The sequence below is a fragment of the Amblyraja radiata genome, chromosome 12, assembly GCF_010909765.2.
Source record: "Amblyraja radiata isolate CabotCenter1 chromosome 12, sAmbRad1.1.pri, whole genome shotgun sequence".
NCBI lineage: Eukaryota > Metazoa > Chordata > Chondrichthyes > Rajiformes > Rajidae > Amblyraja > Amblyraja radiata.
In genome coordinates this window covers 7,598,796-7,617,779 of record NC_045967.1, presented here as the reverse complement: position 1 = coordinate 7,617,779, position 18,984 = coordinate 7,598,796, and the positions used below count along the sequence as shown (strand labels likewise).

Sequence of the window (18,984 nt, the reverse complement as noted above, 5' to 3'; positions counted from 1 at the left end):
CTATAACATCAGAGGGAGTGAAAAAGCCTTATGGGTCAGCCACAAAAAACCTCATAGAAACATAGAAAATAGGTGCAGGAGTAGGCCATTCGGCCCTTCGAGCCTGCACTGCCATTCAATATGATCATGGCTGATCATCCCAACTCAGTATCCTGTACCTGCCTTCTCTCCATACCCCCTGATCCCTTTAGCCACAAGGGCCACATCTAACTCCCTCTTAAATATAGCCAATGAACTGGCCTCAACTACCTTTTGCGGGAGAGAATTCCACAGATTCACCACTCTCTGTGTGAAAAAAAATGTCCTCATCTCGGTCCTAAAATATTTCCCCTTTATCCTTAAACTGTGACCCCTTGTTCTGAACTTCCCCAACATCGGGAACAATCTTCCTGCATCTAGCCTGTCCAACCCCTTAAGAATTTTGTACGTTTCTATAAGATCCCCCCTCAATCTTCTAAATTCTAGCGAGTACAAACCGAGTCTATCCAGTCTTTCGGGTAACGAGCCAAACCATTGCAACATGGCTCAAGCAGGTACTAAAGGCTGCCGGAATAGACTAACTTTTTTCAAATCTCATTCCACCAGGGCAGCGTCTACATCAACGGCCGAAAGAATGGACGTACCGGTTGACCATATTCTGACGACAGCAGAATGGTCGAGGGAAACGACATTCAAATTTTTTTACAATAAGCCGCTGACGAAACCTGACTTGTTTGCAGAAATTTTTTACAAACTGCAAATATTTAATTTAAGCCCGGGGCAGCAATTTAATTTGTTATTGTTACTAAATACCATGTTTGTTTCTCGAAAAACAGATTCATTGGTTGGTTACGATAACACACTTCCTCCCTCAAGAACTTCAGCAGTGAGTGAAATAAAACTGTTACACGGTTTGAAATCACAGAGCTTTGAAGTCTTCACGTAGTCACTCACGTGACTCCGAAGTAAAATAGTAAGATTAAACGAGAACTTACCAGTTTGAAGTTTGATCTGTATTTTATGAGGAGTTACGATGAGGGATTACGTGCCCTCCGCTCCCACCCTCATAATATAGGTCAAACTGATAACTGATGTCTCCTTTTCTTTACTATGTTTACTTCAATAACTGTGTCTATCTGTGATTCCACACCGCTGCTTGGAAGTATGCCGCGCATGCGCGCTGAGCGGGTTCTTCACGTAATCCCTCATCGTAACTCCTCATAAAATACAGATCAAACTTCAAACTGGTAAGTTCTCGTTTAATCTTACTATTAACTTACATTGGAGAAGACAGGCTACTTGCTTATCATTGTGAATAGAAACTGCAAAATTAACATACAAAATTAAAAATAAAATATTTAAAAGCACAGGTCCTTTGGTTACCCCACCAGACACAAACATAATTTCCAGGCATAAAAAATAACCCATTTATTATTGTTCTTTTCTGTTTAAGAGTCTTCACTCAACCCACACTAGCATGTTACCCCCAATCCTACAAGCTCCAATCTTAATAATCATGTAAAGCACTTTAATCAAATCAGAGGCACTTGGCATTTCGGTTTCAAAAATCAAAATGGAGAAGATACAGCTGAAATTCACCAAGATATTATGTTAAAAGAACACAATGCCAAAAAATTTATGTGGAAATGACTTGACATTTAAAATTATGAATTTAATGAGGTTTTAAAAATGCAGACCCGTTTCCGGTGACTTTAAAAAGGTCCAAATGAAGGATTAAACATTAAATGTTAAGAATTTTCTTTCTCCACATGTGCTAACAGACATCCTGACTATTTATTTTAATGTATTTTGTTTGTTATTTCATATTTTCACCAACTGCAATATTTTTTTTTTAAATTGAAAAGTGTGAATTGTACATACAAGCCAAATTTTATTTTCAAGTATATGATTCAAGGAAATGGGAAAAGTACAGCCAAATTTGATTAGGACCACTGTTCATGTGCAGAATAAGCTGTTCATGTTGAAGATAAATATCATTTGAAGTGGCTGTTCTACATGACACACTTTCATGTTGCAGTTTCTGTGCAAATAGGTAAATATGCCACATTTGTTTGATTCAGCAGATGGTTGCCCAATAACAAGAAGTGCTAAGCTCAGGACTACAATTCCTTTCTCAATACATCCGGCCCAGGCAATGTACTTGGCAGAGTGCTAAAGATCTGTGAAGCCCAACTGGGTAGAGTATTGAAGGATTTCTTCAACCCATCTCTACAGGGTTCGAAATTAGCGGTTGCCCGGGTGCCAATGGCCACCTAAAATGCTGCCGGGCAACCGAAATGCAGTCATTTTGCCCGGCTTGGCACTGCAGATTCTGGTTTATACCAAAGATATATCCAAAAAACTGGAGTAACTCAGCGGGTCAGGCAACATCTCTGGAGAAAAGGAACTTGATGTTTCGTGTCGGCGGCGACTCTAGTGCGGGGCAAAGATACTAGGTGCGGGGTGATGGAGGGTCGGAGCGAATGACGGGTCCTGCACAGCGGCAGCGACAGTGGTTCCACCTCCTTTTCCTCCCGCACCCTGCCCACCCTGACAGCGGCCGCAGCGTGCCACTCCGCCAACAGCTATAAACGCTTTCAAAACAAACCCTCCCGCACTCCGAGGCCGGGAGGGTGGATGGAGGGAGGGAGGGAGGGAGGGAGGAAGAGGCCCCCTTCTGTCGTCTGAAGCAAAGATCTTATATCACCTGCACCGCTCGGCCCCGCACCTTCCTGTTGGCTGGCGGAGGAGTGGAGGCGGTGGCGAGGAGTTCCCAACTGCCTCCTCCTTTGGCTGAGGTACATGGCGGTGGACAGGGACGGCTAAGGCAGCGGGGCGATGTTGCCCGAGGAGCGCTGACCTTCCTTTCTCCTCTCTCCCCCCCATCTCTCACCCCCCTCTCTCTTGTAAGCCCCCTAACACCCCCGTTATCCTGGGACCCCTCCTCTCCATCCCGCACTGATCACCATTCCCACCTCTATTCAGTCCTCACTGACATCCCCTGTGCTCCCCCCCCCCCCCCCCATATCTATTCATCCTGCAATGATCACCCTATCCACCTCGCATTGATTCTCCCGCCACCACCCATTCATCCTACACTGGTCCCCCAATTCATCCTGTACTGAAGAAGGGTTTCGACCTGAAACGTTGCCTATTTCCTTCGCTCCATGCACCCGCTGAGTTTCTCCAGCACTTTTGTCTACCTTCATCCTGTACTGACCCCCCCTTCCCATCCATCCTGCTCCCTCCATTTATCCTGCACTGCTCCCCATCCATCCTGTACTAAACCCCCCATTCATCCTGCGCTGCTTCCCCCATCCATCCTGTACTGAACCACCCATTCATCCTGTACTGATCCACCCATTCATCCTGTACTGATCCACCCATTCATCCTGTAGTGATCTCCCCATCCATCCTGTAGTGATCTCACCATTCATCTTTTACTGATCCTCCCCATTCATTCTGTACTGATCCCCTCATTCATCCTGTAGTGAAGCCTCCATTCATCCTGCAGACCCTCCGATCCACACTGTACAAATCCACCCATCCATCCTGTACAGATTCCCCCCATTCATCCTGCACTGACCCCCCCCCCCCCATCCATCCTGTACTGATCCCCCCCATTCAAGAAGAATGGGGGAAATCAGTCTGAAGGAGGGTCTCGACCCGAAACAATGCCTATTTCCTTCGCTCAATAGATGCTGCCTCACCCGCTGAGTTTCTCCAGCATTTTTGTCTACTCCCATTCATCCTGTACTAATCCCTCCCATCCATCCTGTACTGATCCCCCCCCCCGTTCATCCCGCACTAATCCCCCCATTCAATCCCACTGACATCCCCCGCGCACTCCCCTCACAATTTTACCTACTCCAACCAACACGCGCTAATTCCCCAGCCTCAATCCATCTATTCGGCACCGATTGTCTTCACAAACCCCCCCCCCCCCCCCCCCCCCCCCGCCCCGCTATCTATCCATCCCGCACTGATTCCACCTCCCCCCCCTGCTATCTATCCATCCCGCACTGATTCCACCTCCCCCCCCCCCCCCCCAACCCTATTGTGCTGGAAATGTCTTCAGAGCGAACATTAACTATGTTTGATAACGGAATGCAATTAAATGTGTTTTAATTCCCAATGTTATTATTTATTTTAATCCATAGAGATGGATTAATTAAATTGTGAACACGTGAAATATTAAAACCGCAGTGTTCAGTTGTCACTGCTACCGTTGACACGTTATTACAGAATTCATTTTAACGGCAAATCAATGCTCTTAATATGGAGTATCAGTACTGTAGTTATTTAATGAGCAACATTCACAGCTATACGTTAGATTTATCCAGGTTTTACTTCTACTGTCAATCATATACATCATAAATTTGGTCAGGAGACATTTCAGTTGAAATTTTAACATTAATTCTGGTGAGAATGCTGGAAACAGCATTTATCAGTAATTCTTTTTAAATCTGGTGCGTACAAACTGGGTATCTTCATTGCTGTTCACAACATATACATCTAATCTGAATGTCCGGTAATGTGGCGTTTTGACACCTTTAAACATATTACCAAAAGAACATTTGCTGCAGTTATGTCCTTTGGCCATCTCTTGTCAGTTAGTGTAATGTTCAACCTGTCAGATGGGTATAGTCGGTTTTAACAATTATTATCATAAAATGCCTTTAGAAATTTCCTTGCAACCTGTATATTTTGTTGTGGATAAATTATGTGGGAAGCGAGAGTGTTTCTGTGCCAATAGCAATAACGACCCATGCTGCGGCCATGTCATGATAATTTTTGGTCCTTCACAGAAAACATGCTTGCATCAATCCGTAGTGTGCATGGTTAAGCATATATGTTACCATGGTCCAAGATTTATTGACACAGGTTGATCATACGCTGAATAATCCAACCATATTTTTGTTTGGAAATGGAAAGAAATAATAGAAATTGCATTAATTTCAATGTATAAAAAGAGTTGAGATACTGCATTATAATTTTGTTGCATGTCATTGTGGTATATATCATATCTTGATTTAGTTTGTGACTTTATTTGAAGCAGAAATAATATGTGAATGCTTCATTGAGCATAATTCCGACTGGTAACTACGTACTTCGTCCGAGCACATTATTGCACACGTCATGCAAGCCGTCTTAACTGACCACCTAAACTGTCACTTGGCAACCTAAAAAGCTGCCTACGTTGCCCGGCTGGCAACAGGGGAAAAAAAGTTAAGTGAGAGCCCGGCTAGAGTCTACTGCAGTTTGATGTTTACACCTGTTTCTAAAGGACATAAATAATACTGGTGACCAAGAGCATCGTGATCTGCCACATTGATTACTGTTCGGTAGCATATTCAGCATAATGAAGTGCTTTCAGCAATTGGTTATGGCACCAACTCTTGCCTCAAAAATGACCTGTAGGAGCTACAATTTGAACATAGCCAGGTCAACAGCAGATGCTCTCTCAATGGTTTTCCATTCTATGGACTATCTGGGTAATAGGAGCACATACTGCTGGTACAGACTACTGGTCATCAACTAAAGTTAGGTGTTCCAATTCATCATTAAGCTCCAAGATAGACACAAAATGCTGGAGTACCTCAGCGGGACAGGCAGCATCTCTGGAGAGAAGGAATGGGTGACATTTTGGGTCGAAACCCTTCTTCAGACTAGTTAGGGGAAAAGGAAATGAGATATATAGATGTACACATCAAGCTCCAAGATCTGGGCTTCTTTAGGGCTGTGAGGTTATCACCACTCCACTCTTACACCAAGGGATGCATGGCTAAGCATAGTTCTAACATCATCTATCTATTTGCCAATGGAAAATGACTGGTTGAGTAGTGTTGCAACAACAACCTCTCGCTCAATGTCAACAAGACCAATTGATTGTTGATTTCAGAAAGGGAAAGTCAGGAGACCGCACACCGGTTTTTATTGGTGGGTCAGTGGTTGCTGAGAGTTAAAGTTAGCTGCTTCAAATTCCAGGGCATTAATATCTTGGATGACCTGTCCTGGGTCCAGCACGTAGATGTAATCACAAAGACCATTTGTGACTTTTTGTGTCTGAAGGGTCTCAACCCGAAACGTCGCCTATTCCTTCTCTCCATAGATGCTGCCTCACCCGCTGAGTTTCTCCAGCATTTTTGTCTACCTTCGACTTTTTGTGAAGTTTAAAGAGACTCGGGCATTTCTTCGAATATTCTAACGAGCTTTTATAAATACACGCAAGAAAGTATCCGAACTGGTTGCATCATAGTCTGGTATAGCAATTCCAACGCCCAGGAACGTAATGGGCTGCAGCGAATGGTAGACTCAGCCCAGTCTATCAAAACTATCTGCATGAGGCGCTATCTCAAGGTGGTGGCATCCATCAATGGTGGCCAAGACATCTTCTCACTGCTACTGTTGGGCAGGAGGTACGGAAGCCTGAAGTCTCACACTGTCATGTTCAGAAACAGTGGCTTTTCTACAGGCAACAGTTCTTGCACTGACTTACAGAACTCTAATCCTACCTCAGCAACTGAACACTACGGACTCTCTCTTGCACTAGTATGACATTTTAAATTATGTATTTTTGCACTGATGTCTTGCTTGTTTGCATACTTTTTCTTTTTGTTGCCTCATAGAATGGATGTATACTTTTTGTATAATGTATGTTTGTGTGTTGCCTATGTACCTGTGATGCCGCTTTAAATATTTTATTGTGCATGTGCCTCACCATACTTATGCATATGACAATAAAGTTGACTTGATTCTTCGTGTGGGAGGGTGGTGCGTGTGGGAGGGTGGTGCGTGTGGGAGGGTGGTGCGTGTGGGAAGGGAGTGGAGCGGGACCCGGGACAAGGATTAGGTCGCAGCCTCGGCCTCTCCCTCCCGCGGCTCCAGACCGCTGACAGCCCCGCCTCAACTACAACCATTGCAGACATGGTGGAGCAAACGGGCCCGGCGGTGGTTTACATCGAGATCCTAGGGAGGTGAGGAGAGAGACTGGGAGGATTGAGGGAGAGGTAGGTAGGGGAGAGGGGTAATGGAGGGAGGGAGTGACTGACTGAGGGTAGGGAAAAGGAGAGGGGAAAGAGGGAGAATGAAGAGGAGGGACAGGGACTGCTGGGGATGAGGGGGAATGAAGGACAGGGGTAGGAAGAGGGATGACGAGTTAATGGAGGAGGGGAGGGGGAAGACAGGAGGCGAGGGAGGGGGGGAGGGAGGGGGGTGGGGGAGGGGGTGGGGTGAGGGAGAGCAGAGGAGGGTTGGTGGAGAGTGGGGAGAGGAAGGAAAATGGAGGGGGGGGGGGTTGGGGGAATAGGGGCCTGAAGAGGGAGAGTGAGATACATTCACATTGATCTTATATTTTACAAGTTATTGCCATTTTAAACTGCAAAAACATCAGCCGCGCCTGCGCAGTTGGGGGCTTGGGTGAATGGTGGAATATTGCATTGGGGGAATGGGACCAACGGTTCCGCACTTGGTCTAGTATTCTAATAAATAAAGGAAAAAGGTTTTGTAAAATCACGAACAAAGGTATGCAATCAATAAAAAATGTTTTCAGCAACATCAGAACCCGCTGATGTTCAAAAGGCAATTAGTAAGACTGTGTTTGTCATTTCACAAAGTGCAGGTAATAATTTTGAGAAATATATAATAATAACTGCCTTGAGAATTAAGAAATGCCAGTTGTTAATGATTGCAATGGTGAGAATAGGAATAGAGTTGCATTTAGAAAGTAAAACCCAAAGATTATATTGATATGGGTTTATTCTTTTGGATTTAACTTGCTGAATCTAATTCGATTTCTCATGCTGAATCTAATAATTGAAGATATTGCAGCTTTCTCCCAAAACTGTTCTCTCAGCTGCACCAAAGTACATTTAAAAAGTCTTGTATTTGTCACATACTTTCTGCTAATGGACTGCTTTCTAGAGGTCTGGACTATTGATCAGGGAGATACACACTAATAACTGGGGACTAAGTCCATCTAGAGTAGAGTTGAGTAAATACATCTAGAGTAGAAAGTATTGATTTTCATGAAACTACCATATTGGTACAAATCTTTTATTTTTAAGGGAAAAGAAAATCGTAATTACATGTCCACCATCATCCCTTTCCCCCCGAATCTCAGTCTGAAAAAGGGTCTCGACCCAAAATGTCACCTATTCCTTTTCTCCAGCTTTTTCTGCCTATCATCACCTTTTAATGTCCCTTTGGTTCAGGTCAATTTAGAATCAGCAATGGCCTTCTCAATCAAGTTACCTTTAAGTGATGTAAAAGCTGTTCCAATTTTAACATTGCTGTTCGTAATTTACGAGGTGTCCTGTCCATAGCATCCAGCCCTACCTATCCTGCCAAAGTTGCCACCTAAAAACAACACAGAATCTATATTTAGAGGCAACAAACACTTCCCTAACTTCACCATTTCGGCATAAATCAAGAGTATGATGGAATATTCTACACTGCTCTTAATGTGTGCAGCTCACAACTTTCAAGCAGTTTGGCATCATGCATGACAAAGCACCACATCTACTACCTCAATAATTTATTGTCCCTATTACCAGCACGGTTTGTACCATCTGCAAAATACTCTGTAGTCACAGAGCCTTAACAATATGGAATCAAGCCGTTTGGCCCAACTTGCTCACACCAGCCAACATATCCAATCTACACTAGTCTCACCTGCCTGCGTTTGGCCACATCCCTCTAAACCAGTCTTATCCATGTACCATAAGGTTTCTTAAACGTTGCAGTAGTACCTGCCTCAACTACCTCCTCCGGCAGCTTGTTCCAAACACCCACCACTCTTTCTGTGAAAAAGTTACCCATAGGTTTTTATTAAATCTTTCCCCCACACCTTAAACCCATGTCCTCTGGTTTGCGATTCCCCTACTCTGTGCAAGAGTCTCTGCGCCTACCCAATCTAGTTCTCTCATGATTTTGTACACCTCTAAGATCACCTCTTATCCAAGGGATAGACTCCCAGCCTGCTCAAACTCTGCCTATAGCTAAGGCCCGCGAGTCCAGGCAACATTCCCGTAAATCTTCTCTGCACCCTTTGCAGTCGGACATCTTTCCTACAACATGGTGCCCAAAATTAAACACGATACGCTAAATGCAGCCTCACCAATGCCTTATACAACTGCAAGATAACCTTCCAACTTTTACATTCTTTACTCTGACTGATGAAGACCAATGTGCTAAAAAGCCTTTTTGACCACCTTATCTCCTGTGATGCCACTTTCAAAAAACACCTTAGATCCCACTGCTCTATAACACTCCCTGGATCTCTACTGTTCACTGTGTAGGCCCTGCCCATCTTAGTGCTTCCACAATGCAACACCTCACACGTCACTGTATTCCATCAACCATTCCGCAGCCCACCTGACCAGCCGTTCAAGATCCTGCTGCAATTTTGATAACCATCTTCACTATCTACAATACCACCCACCTTTGTGCAATCTGCAAACTTGCTAATCATGCCATGTACATTTTCATTATTGCTATAGATGACAAACAGCAATGGGCCCAGTATCGAACCCAGAGTCATACCACTAATCACAGGCCTCCAGTCCAAAAACATACCTTCCACCATCCATGAAGCCAATTTTCTATCCATTCAGCTATCTCCCCTTCAATCCCATGGAATCTCATCTTCAAGAGCAGCCTACCATGCGGAACCTTGTCGAATGCCTTACGGGAATCCATGTATAAAATGTCTACAGCTCTGCCTTCATCGACCTTTATGGTCACTTCCTGAAAAATCTCAAACAGATTCATGAGACATGACCTCCCATGTACAAAACCTTGTTCACAAACCCCAATCAGCCCTTGCCCATCTAAATGCCTGTATATCCTATCCCTTAGAATATTCCGTAGAAACCTTCCGACCACAGATGTTAAGCTCACTGGCCTGTAGTTTCCAGCCGTTTCCCTGCAGAAATATATGCACAACATAGATTCTTGAATAGATGCACAACATTTGCCTCCCTCCAGTCCTGCGGCACCTCACCAGTATTTAATGACCACTCGTAAATCTCAGCCAGGGCTCTCCCAATTTCCTCTGTAACTTCCAGTGTACTCGGATATATCTGATCAGGCCCGGGAGATTTGTCTATCATCATACGTGTCAGGAGATTCAGCACCTCTGCAAACATAATACAGACTGCTCGCAATACACTTCCAGTGACTATTCCAAGTTCCACTGTCCTCCTGTTTTTCTCCACAATAAAAAACGGGGGAGAAATACTCATTGAGGACCTTGCCTATCTCCTGTAGCTCCACACAGAGTTGACCGCTTTCATTCCTGAGACGTCCCACTCCCTCTCAGGTTACGCTTTTTCCCTTTATATATTTATAAAATCTCTGGGGATTATGCTTAATGCTATCTGCCAGGGTTATCTCCTGATCCCTATTTGCCCTTCTGATTTCCTTTTTAAGCTTACTTAATTCCTGAAACTCCGCCAGGGATACACTTGATTCCAGCTACCTATATCCATCCCATGCTTCCTTTTTACTCTAGACCAAAGCCTCAATTTCCCTCAACACCCAGGCTTCTTTACATTTGCCTGCCTGGTCCTTCAGTCTAAAAGGGACGTGCAGGCCCTGAAATTTTAAAAACATCCCACTTTCCTGACATTCCTTTTCCTTCAAACAACCTACTCCAATCAATTTGAGCGAGTTCTTGTCTCATACTCTCAAACCGTCGATTATATACTCATACCCACATTCCCAGATTATACTGACTGCACCTTCCAAATCTACAGCCTCTACAATCAAGTAAAATCTACAGCCTCTACAATCAAGACACATGGGAATGTTATCATCTGCAGGCTACCTCCAAGCAATTCTCTTCCTCAAATTTGGAAATAGGAAAACTTCCAAAAAACAGGTAAATATGAAAATACACATTCGTGCAAAGGCATTGATTATCCACAAAAACACAAGATGAGCACGAAGCATGAAAAAGTCAAGCTAAAGTTTGTAACTTCTTTTGCATAAGTTACTGCTTAAGTAAGTAAAATTGAAATGTTCATAGCAATTATCCATGTAAATCATGAAGATATATATAAAAATGTAAAGTAACATTTGTAAATCTGCTTTCACTAATAATGAGTGACCAATGATGTAGAGTTAAGAGTAATGTCCCTGTCCCACTTAGGAAACCTGAACGGAAACCTCTGGAGACTTTGTGCGCCCCACCCAAGGTTTCCGTGCGGTTCCTGGAGGTTTTTGTCAGTCTCCCTAATGGTCGAAAGTGGTTTCCGCTTCTTCTATGTTCCGGCGATTATTTCAAAAAATTCATAACCGGCCACGACTAAAAATAGGTTGGCGTTTTAAAAATCGGTAATTTTTTTAGTCGAAGCCGGTTGCGATGCTAGTTGAAGGTGGTTGCCGGGGATTGCAGGTAGTGGAAGGTAAGGCCTCCCTGGTGGAATAAACTGGGTGAAAAAAAGTTCTTACCTTCCACTACCTGCAACCTCCGGCAACCACCTGCAACCACCTGCAACCTCCGGCAACCACCTTCAACTAGCATCGAAACCGGCTTCAACTAAAAAATTACCGATTTATAAAACGCCAACCTATTTTCAGTCGCGGCCAGTTTTGAATTTTTTGAAATATCGCCGGAACATAGAAGAAGCAGAAACCACTTTCGACCATTAGGGAGACTGACAAAAACCTCCGGGAACCGCACAGAAACCTTGGGTGGGGCGCAAAGTCTCCAGAGGTTTCCGTTCTGATTTCCTAAGTGGGACAGGGGCATAAAAGGGCCTGTCCCACTTGGGCGACCTAAGCTGCGAGTTTAGAGGCGTTTGCCCTGGACTCAAACTCGCAGCACGGTCGACAACGAGGTGGTTGGAACTCTCCTTCATGCTCGAGGAAGATTCCCGCCTACTCGCGGCCTCAGCTAAGTCGCGGAAACATTTTCAGCATATTGAAGATTTTTCCGCAAATAAAATTTCAGAATCCGAATCACACTTTATTCACCAAGTATGTTTTGCAACATACGAGGAATTTCATTGGCCAGGTTAGTCATACAATTTGGTCGGCATGGGTCTTTTTCACTCATAGTGCAGTGAAGTGGGGTCGCTATTTACTTGCAGGCACACGAGGTCAGCCGTGGGCCATCTCTTTTGCTGACCGGCCATTTTGATTGGCTCGTTGGAGTTTCACGACCTAGGAAGACCCGTAAAATGCCTGCTAAACTTTATTAAACTTCTTAAAAGTGTCTCCACTCCTTCTCCCCCTCTTCTCCCTCTCACCCTTCCCCCCTCCCCCCCCCCCCCACTCTCTAAAGGACCTACGGTACTCTGTGGCAGCCGTTTACCTCTCTCTTCATCGCGCAGACAGCGCTCCTCTGCTGTCCCTGGTCCCCACCGTGCGCGCGGTCAGTAGATGCAGCTCGCGGTTCGATCGATCCAGCTCGCGGTTTCAACGCGGGCAGTCGATCCAGCTCGAGGCTTTCCAGACGAGTGCCCTCGAGCTCGAAGGTCGAAGGCATTCTTCTGGACTCGCGGATTAGGTCGCCCAAGTGGGACAGGCCCTTAAGGGCTACATTATTGTCCTGACACCACAACGTTCTCGATTCCTGTCTGGTATATCTTCTTATCATAGTTCCATTTTATATGCTTAAAAATGAATCTATCAGCCACCGACTAAAATGAATGCAACAAACTTCAAGGCTGTACATATACATAATTCCGCAGTGACACATATAATTTCAAAATGTCAGTCATAAGATACTTTGTCCTAGTGACTCCAACAATGTACATTGTTTTGTTTCAATATGAAATAGTGGTGCAACATTTACTCTTTATTTGTAGAAAAGAACTGCAGATGCTGGTTTAAATCAAAGGTAAACACAAAATGCTGGAGTAACTCAGCGGGTCAGGCAGCATCTCTGGAGAGAAGGAATGAGTGACGTTTCAGGTCGAGACCTTCTTCAGACTGATGTCAGGAGAGGGTGCGGGACAAAGATAGAACGTCCCTGACATCAGTCTGAAGGGTCTCGACCCAAAACGTCATCTATTCCATCTCTCCAGAGATGCTGCCTGACCCTCTGAGTTACTCCAGCATTTTGTATTTACTCTTTATTCATCACTGAATCCACAGATTATGCACTCATTGTGCTTTTCTCAACTAACAAATCAATAAGCAAACAGATTACCAACTCAGCTTTTCCAGCATGATCGAGACAACAATTAATTCAACAATCACTGGTGGTACAAGCAATACTATTGTAAACAGTACCCTGGTTAGCCAAAAATCCCATGCTTTATTAGTAAAACTTGACATGTTCCCATGGTTTTGTTAATTACAACTTCCTTATTAAACCAGAATTAGGATATATGAACTTGGCAAAAATTCGATGACATTAGTTCAGTTAATTTTCACAAAAAATGAATGCAGCAATATCACAGCAGTAACAATGAAATGCAATGCTTCTCCATCTACATTATCAACAAAATCCCCTTTTCAGTTTCTGTGTAATATACTCTTTCGGTACTTCCTCAGTTCTTGATTTAGATTTGTTTTCATCCTATGAGAAGTTTAACTGCACCAATTACATGCTAATTTCTCCTCACTTACTATGATAACCAGACTAGATCACCAAAAGCTACATTTACTTGCTACCTTAGTTTCACAAACAGAAAACTAAAGTTCTACACTGTATAATTTAGACCTTAAACCATTACCAGGCTTTAAACATTTTGCTTTAAAATAAATCTTCTTTCCCACTGTTACATATAGAGGTGCTAATGATTGAAAAAAAGTGAAACAGATCCACCACGTAAAATTAAACAAAGAACTATAACTGAAAAATTCTACAAACCAAACAATCGATAATAGCTATACAATCTACCGGCCTCTTAGCTCCCAAATAATTCTCTGCATCATTTTATCACTAAAGCTTACTGCTGTGACTTCCAAACTATCGTTCAAGAGGATGACAAAAATGTGGTGGTATAAACCAACATTATAAAAAACTAATACCTGAAACTAATGAAATTCATTGGCAAATAAGTGTGGAGTAAACACACACACAGAAAAAAGGACAGTATCAAGTTCTGCTCAGTTCCTCCTGATATTTTATATATAAATCAGATTCAAATTGCATATTTACTGTGTAATACACAAATCCAAAAATATAAATCTTCCATTTCTCTGCATACAACTTGTCAAGTCACTGCACAAACTCCTATCCTCCATTTTGACATCCAGTTAATATTTCATTGCTTCATACAACCTTGTACTTTGATCGCTTGAAATATGGAAAACAAAAGCAAAACAAACCTTCAGATGTGGAGGTATATTTCATCCCGTCAGGTTTGGTGAAATCTATGCTGGCATAACCTTGAGACTCTATTCTGTTGGTGACGTGGGGTCGATCTGGAGTCTGCCCACCTCTATTTGATTCAGAACATCCATGATCCTCCCTCAAATCCAAAGCAATATAGTTCAATCCATTCTGAAATCCTGCAGATGTATTTCTGCACATGGTACTTCTGTGCTCATCACTGACGCAGTCATTTTGTTTAAGACAAACATTATCAAATGAAGCAGAGCTATGCCTTTTACTCCCATCAGCAAAAAACGTAGATGAGGATGCCACTGTGGGAGTAGAGGAGAATGTCTCTGAACTGTGGCGCCTTCTTCCCTGTGGGTCTGCACGGATCACCTTTGGGCCATGATTGGCATCAGGGAGAGGATTAAGGACAGGGAAGGTATTCATACCAGTATACTGCTCAATAATACACAGTCTCTTTACAATGGCAGTAGGACTAGTCACCTCAGCAGTGTCAGGCTTTGGCGTAGCAGGATGAGTGGCTGTAACTGCCAAATTAAAAGTCATTTCTGTGTAATCATCTACTTCCGCAGGTGTGTTGACACAAGCAGCACTGAGAGGAACACTGATGTAGGCATCATTTGGCTGGCTTCTAGTTACACTTAGACCTGAACCAATGGGCATACCAGTCAAAGGAATTGAGGAAAGAATAACTGGTTTTGGTGACTGCACATCTAAATCTACACTCATGTAGTCTGACATTGGAGAACGTCTGTGTTCACTGCTGGAGCCAAGAGAAGAAGGGGATCCTTCTGCTGAAAGTGAGTATGGTGTATTACTAGTCTTCTCACTGAAAGCAATGTTAATGTATTCTCCTGGACTTTTTGGCTCAGGCGGCAAACTCTGCTCAAACAGTCTTGGTAAACTGCTTACTTCTGACGTGCCCAGTGATAATCTTGTCGGTCTTTCAACCCGGCTTTTCTGTAGGACACGGTCATCTTTGTTAAGTGTCCTTGGAGAATGAGATGTTTCATGAACTAAACCGCTATTGGTAATACTGCCAGTAAATAATGAAGTCTCCTCATACATTAACCTTCCTGGTGAACACATAGGAACGTAATCATCATCCTCACCATTTTCTTGTGCAGGAGTTTTGAATGATCGAGGCAGTGAATAATACGAGCTGTAAGACTTTTGAGATTCAGGGCTATTCTGATTATAGAAAGCATCACTAGATAATTTCTGTGTATTTAGATTTCTTTGTGACATGTCCATATATTCATTATTTGATATTTTTTCATTGTTGCTGCTTAATAGTTTAGAATTATATTCTGTAAACACGCTTTGCACCGTTGAGCTGATATCATTTGGAGACATCACCATGTATCCCCTCGAGTCTGTTTGACTTGCCGGCAAAGAACTAATTTGTTTTGGAGCAGAAATGCTTCTAAGATTCATTGGCATATAATCATGATTTCTATTATGGTTGGTAGATGCAGCGCCAGGCATCATTGGCATATAACCATCATCTTTTGGTCTACTTTGGCTTTGAGTAACTGATGACCCAATCTCAAGATCGCTGTAATCTTCATGGCAAGGATGACAGGTCAGCTTTGGTGATGCAGAACTTGGCAGCTGGCTACCAATACCCCCACAGTTTGAATCAACATTAGATTCTTCCAAAGATGAAGTTGTCTGTGTAGTCTTTTGATGCATTATCACGGCACCAGGGGTGGTTAGAGAGTGGGTCCTCTTCCTGTATCCTTTCTCAGCAACCATGTAGTCATCTCTTGTTCGGCTTTCAGGATTGACAGCATTAATATGTCTGTCCATTGAGATATAATCACACAAACAATTTTCTTCTTGAATCGGTGGTGTATTACCAAGTGAATCTGGTGTATTGCTCCGAACACGGAAGTACCTGAAGTCCCCAGGACTAGATCCATATTCGTCAGAGGAAATAAATCCACCATCACTTGGGGAACCACAAATGGATGAACTCGATGGACGTGTAAGGGGGTCAGATACCGAACCATGCCCACTGCTGGAAGATACACTTACGGGGCTTGTGGTAGATGGTAGATATGTCACGGGCAGAGATACTGACCTACTATGGTTTGAGGGGCCAAATGGCGGCTTTACATACCGACCACCGCCATCACCTCTACTTAAACCCATTCTTGCTGAATTCAAGTGGATTAAACTTCCAGTAACAGACCCAAAGGGCCTTGTCATCGTACCTTCACCTTCGCTAGATGTTCGAAAACGATATGCTTCATTCTTGGATACAGATACTCCAGTCACACTCTCTGTCCTCGAACGCCTTTGCAATCCAGTCTGACTCGGCGGTAAATTACCAAGATGTCGTCGAGTCAGAAACGATATGGGATTAGTCCCAGATGATTGGCTTTTACTTCTGGGACGAAACTCAGTGAAAGCTTTCAAAGCTCTCATTGTCTCCAAAATGGTTTCGTGCATGTTTTGAGCTACCACTGAGTCATCTACCTGCATCCACAACTCACCAGGGCCAATAGATGCAGAACGCCCAACCTCAATAAAGAAAAAGTTCTCAGAGTGGCCACACCTCCTGATATTCATCAATTGCAAATGCACAGAAGGCACGTCAGAATTGATTTTAACAAAGTGGATCATCTTGCTGGAAAGACACAATCTGTACACCCCCGTCAGGTTCTTGGTTTGCCCTAACCCTTTTGGCTTCACGTTAATCTGCCACACTTCTCTGAAGGCAGTGCCAGGGGTAAAATTACCATAGTTTTCCTCCACTTCATCAGGCTCCAAAACTATCTTCTTCCCCTCATTCATTAGTTCACTTATGGCCAAGTACCAGCTCTCTTGCTCTTGGTCGTTATCTGCCACCATGGCAAAGTATTCATCCTTCGTGTACAGGGCCACCAGGTACTTGTTTTTGGCGTCTGCTCTCCGACTGACCGTGAAGCACTGATAGAGGGGGATGACCCTCTTCGGTGCGGTCGACCGGTTTCTCCATTTCTTTTCGCTGTCGTAGTACTCCAGCCTGGCCGGACCCAGGTGGCTCTGGCCCTTGAGCACGAAGAAGCGCTTGTGGCCGTGCTTCTGCTTCCTCATGTAGCCGTATTTCCTCACGTCCTCGTAGACGTCCATGGTGGTCGAAGTGGAGGCGGTGGCGGTGGCCGAGGCTCGCGCCGCCGAGGGGGTGACCGGCTCCCACGCGCTGCGGCTGCCGTTGGCCGCCAGCGCCTCGCGCGCATTGCAAGAAGCCGCTGCCGTGTCGCGCGGCGTTGGCGCTTGTGTGGCGGGCTCGAGCCGAACCGTTGGCGAGCCGCCGCCGCCGCCGCCGCTGTTGTTGCTGCTGCTGCTGCTGTTGTTGCTGCCGCTGCTGCCGCCGGCCCCGCCGTCGCGCTTCTCCTTCTCGCCGTGTGCCCACTCCGCCGCTTGTCCACCCCTTACCGTTGACGCCGGCTGCTGCGACGACGGTGGCGGTAACGGTAACGAAGGCGAGTTTGTTGTTGTTGCTGTCGCCGTCGTCGTTGTGGCCGTCGTCGTCGTTGTTGATGTTGTTGTTGTCACCGTCCTTCTCCTGGCAGCCGCGTCTCCGGCGGCGCGTCTGTTGTTTTCATTGTCCCCTCTGTTGTTGTGGTGTCGGCGTAGTAGTAAATGCTCCTGGTGGTAATAATTGGGCGAGCTCGCCATTGTACCGGCTGCCCCCTGATGGAAGGAAACCCTGCCGCCTCACAATTACTCCGGCTATCGCTTTACCTCAAAGGTTTCGGCTGCGTAAACATCTTCCCTGGCTGCCCCGTTTAAAAACAAAAAAACACACACACGCACACATCGGAACGGGCTGATTTTTACCCTCCTTCTCTCCCTCCCTCGCCGCTCCACTTTTCTCAGTCACGGCAAAAAAACAACCTGTGACGTCCCGTTGATGGAGTGAGTGAGGCGGACTTGCTTGCCCCAACGTGGGAGGGAGGGAGGGCGGGCGGGCTATGTGTGTGTATGTGTGTGAGCGGCACCGGGCACGGCCATTAACAAGCGCACACACGCCCAGGTGCGCTGTCACTTACCCGCCGCCAGCTAATAGACGCTGCCACATTTCGCCCATCTCCCATCTGTGCCAATTGCCTCGCAGAAGGGCGGGATCTGAATGTGTGTGTGTTTTTCCCCCCTCCCCGTGCCAAGTTTGTTGGACCCGCAAAGCCTAGCCGAGGCGAGGTATTGTGTAAATCAGTTTGTGTGATTGTGCAATTTCACTTCTTATTGGCTCACAGGCAAGTGGTGGTGCTTAAGCTGCAATACGCTAATTTTTTTTTTGAAAATCCTTCGTTAATTTATATTCATCCAGCGGTTCCTCGCTATCACCAGAAAGACTAATGGAGGGGAAGGGAGATGAATAATATAGTTAATGCTGCAGAACTGGCAGTTAATTGAGATATGGCAAACGCTTGAAAGAGAAACAAATTAGCACAATTTGTTTTGTTTTAGGATATAACTTCATTTGAGTCATTTATATTTATGACTTTTATATTTACATTGCAGTGATCCTTCCTCCCCCAAAAAGCTTTGAAGAAATGCAATGGTACACCATGTTCAGTCCTCATGAGAGTAGTAGTTGATAAACACTTTTTTTTCCGCGAAAGGGAATCCTTTGAGAAAACTGCATTTGCCAGAAAGCCGTGCAAGCGCAGGCGTGCTTTTTAACCCCCACCCCCCTGCGCATTCTTGTGTTG

General features: G+C 44.6%; 1 protein-coding gene across 1 annotated transcript in view; it reads right to left on the bottom strand.

Moving 5' to 3' along the window:
* Positions 1-18,271, bottom strand: part of LOC116978897 (insulin receptor substrate 2-A-like) — a 51,507-nt gene extending 33,236 nt beyond the window's left edge. Inside the window, exon 1 of the mRNA XM_033030162.1 lies at positions 14,266-18,271. Within this exon, the coding sequence (XP_032886053.1) occupies positions 14,266-17,947 (3,682 nt within the window). The 5' untranslated portion in view covers positions 17,948-18,271. The remainder of the gene's footprint in view (positions 1-14,265) is intronic.
* Positions 18,272-18,984: the final 713 nt, after the last annotated feature.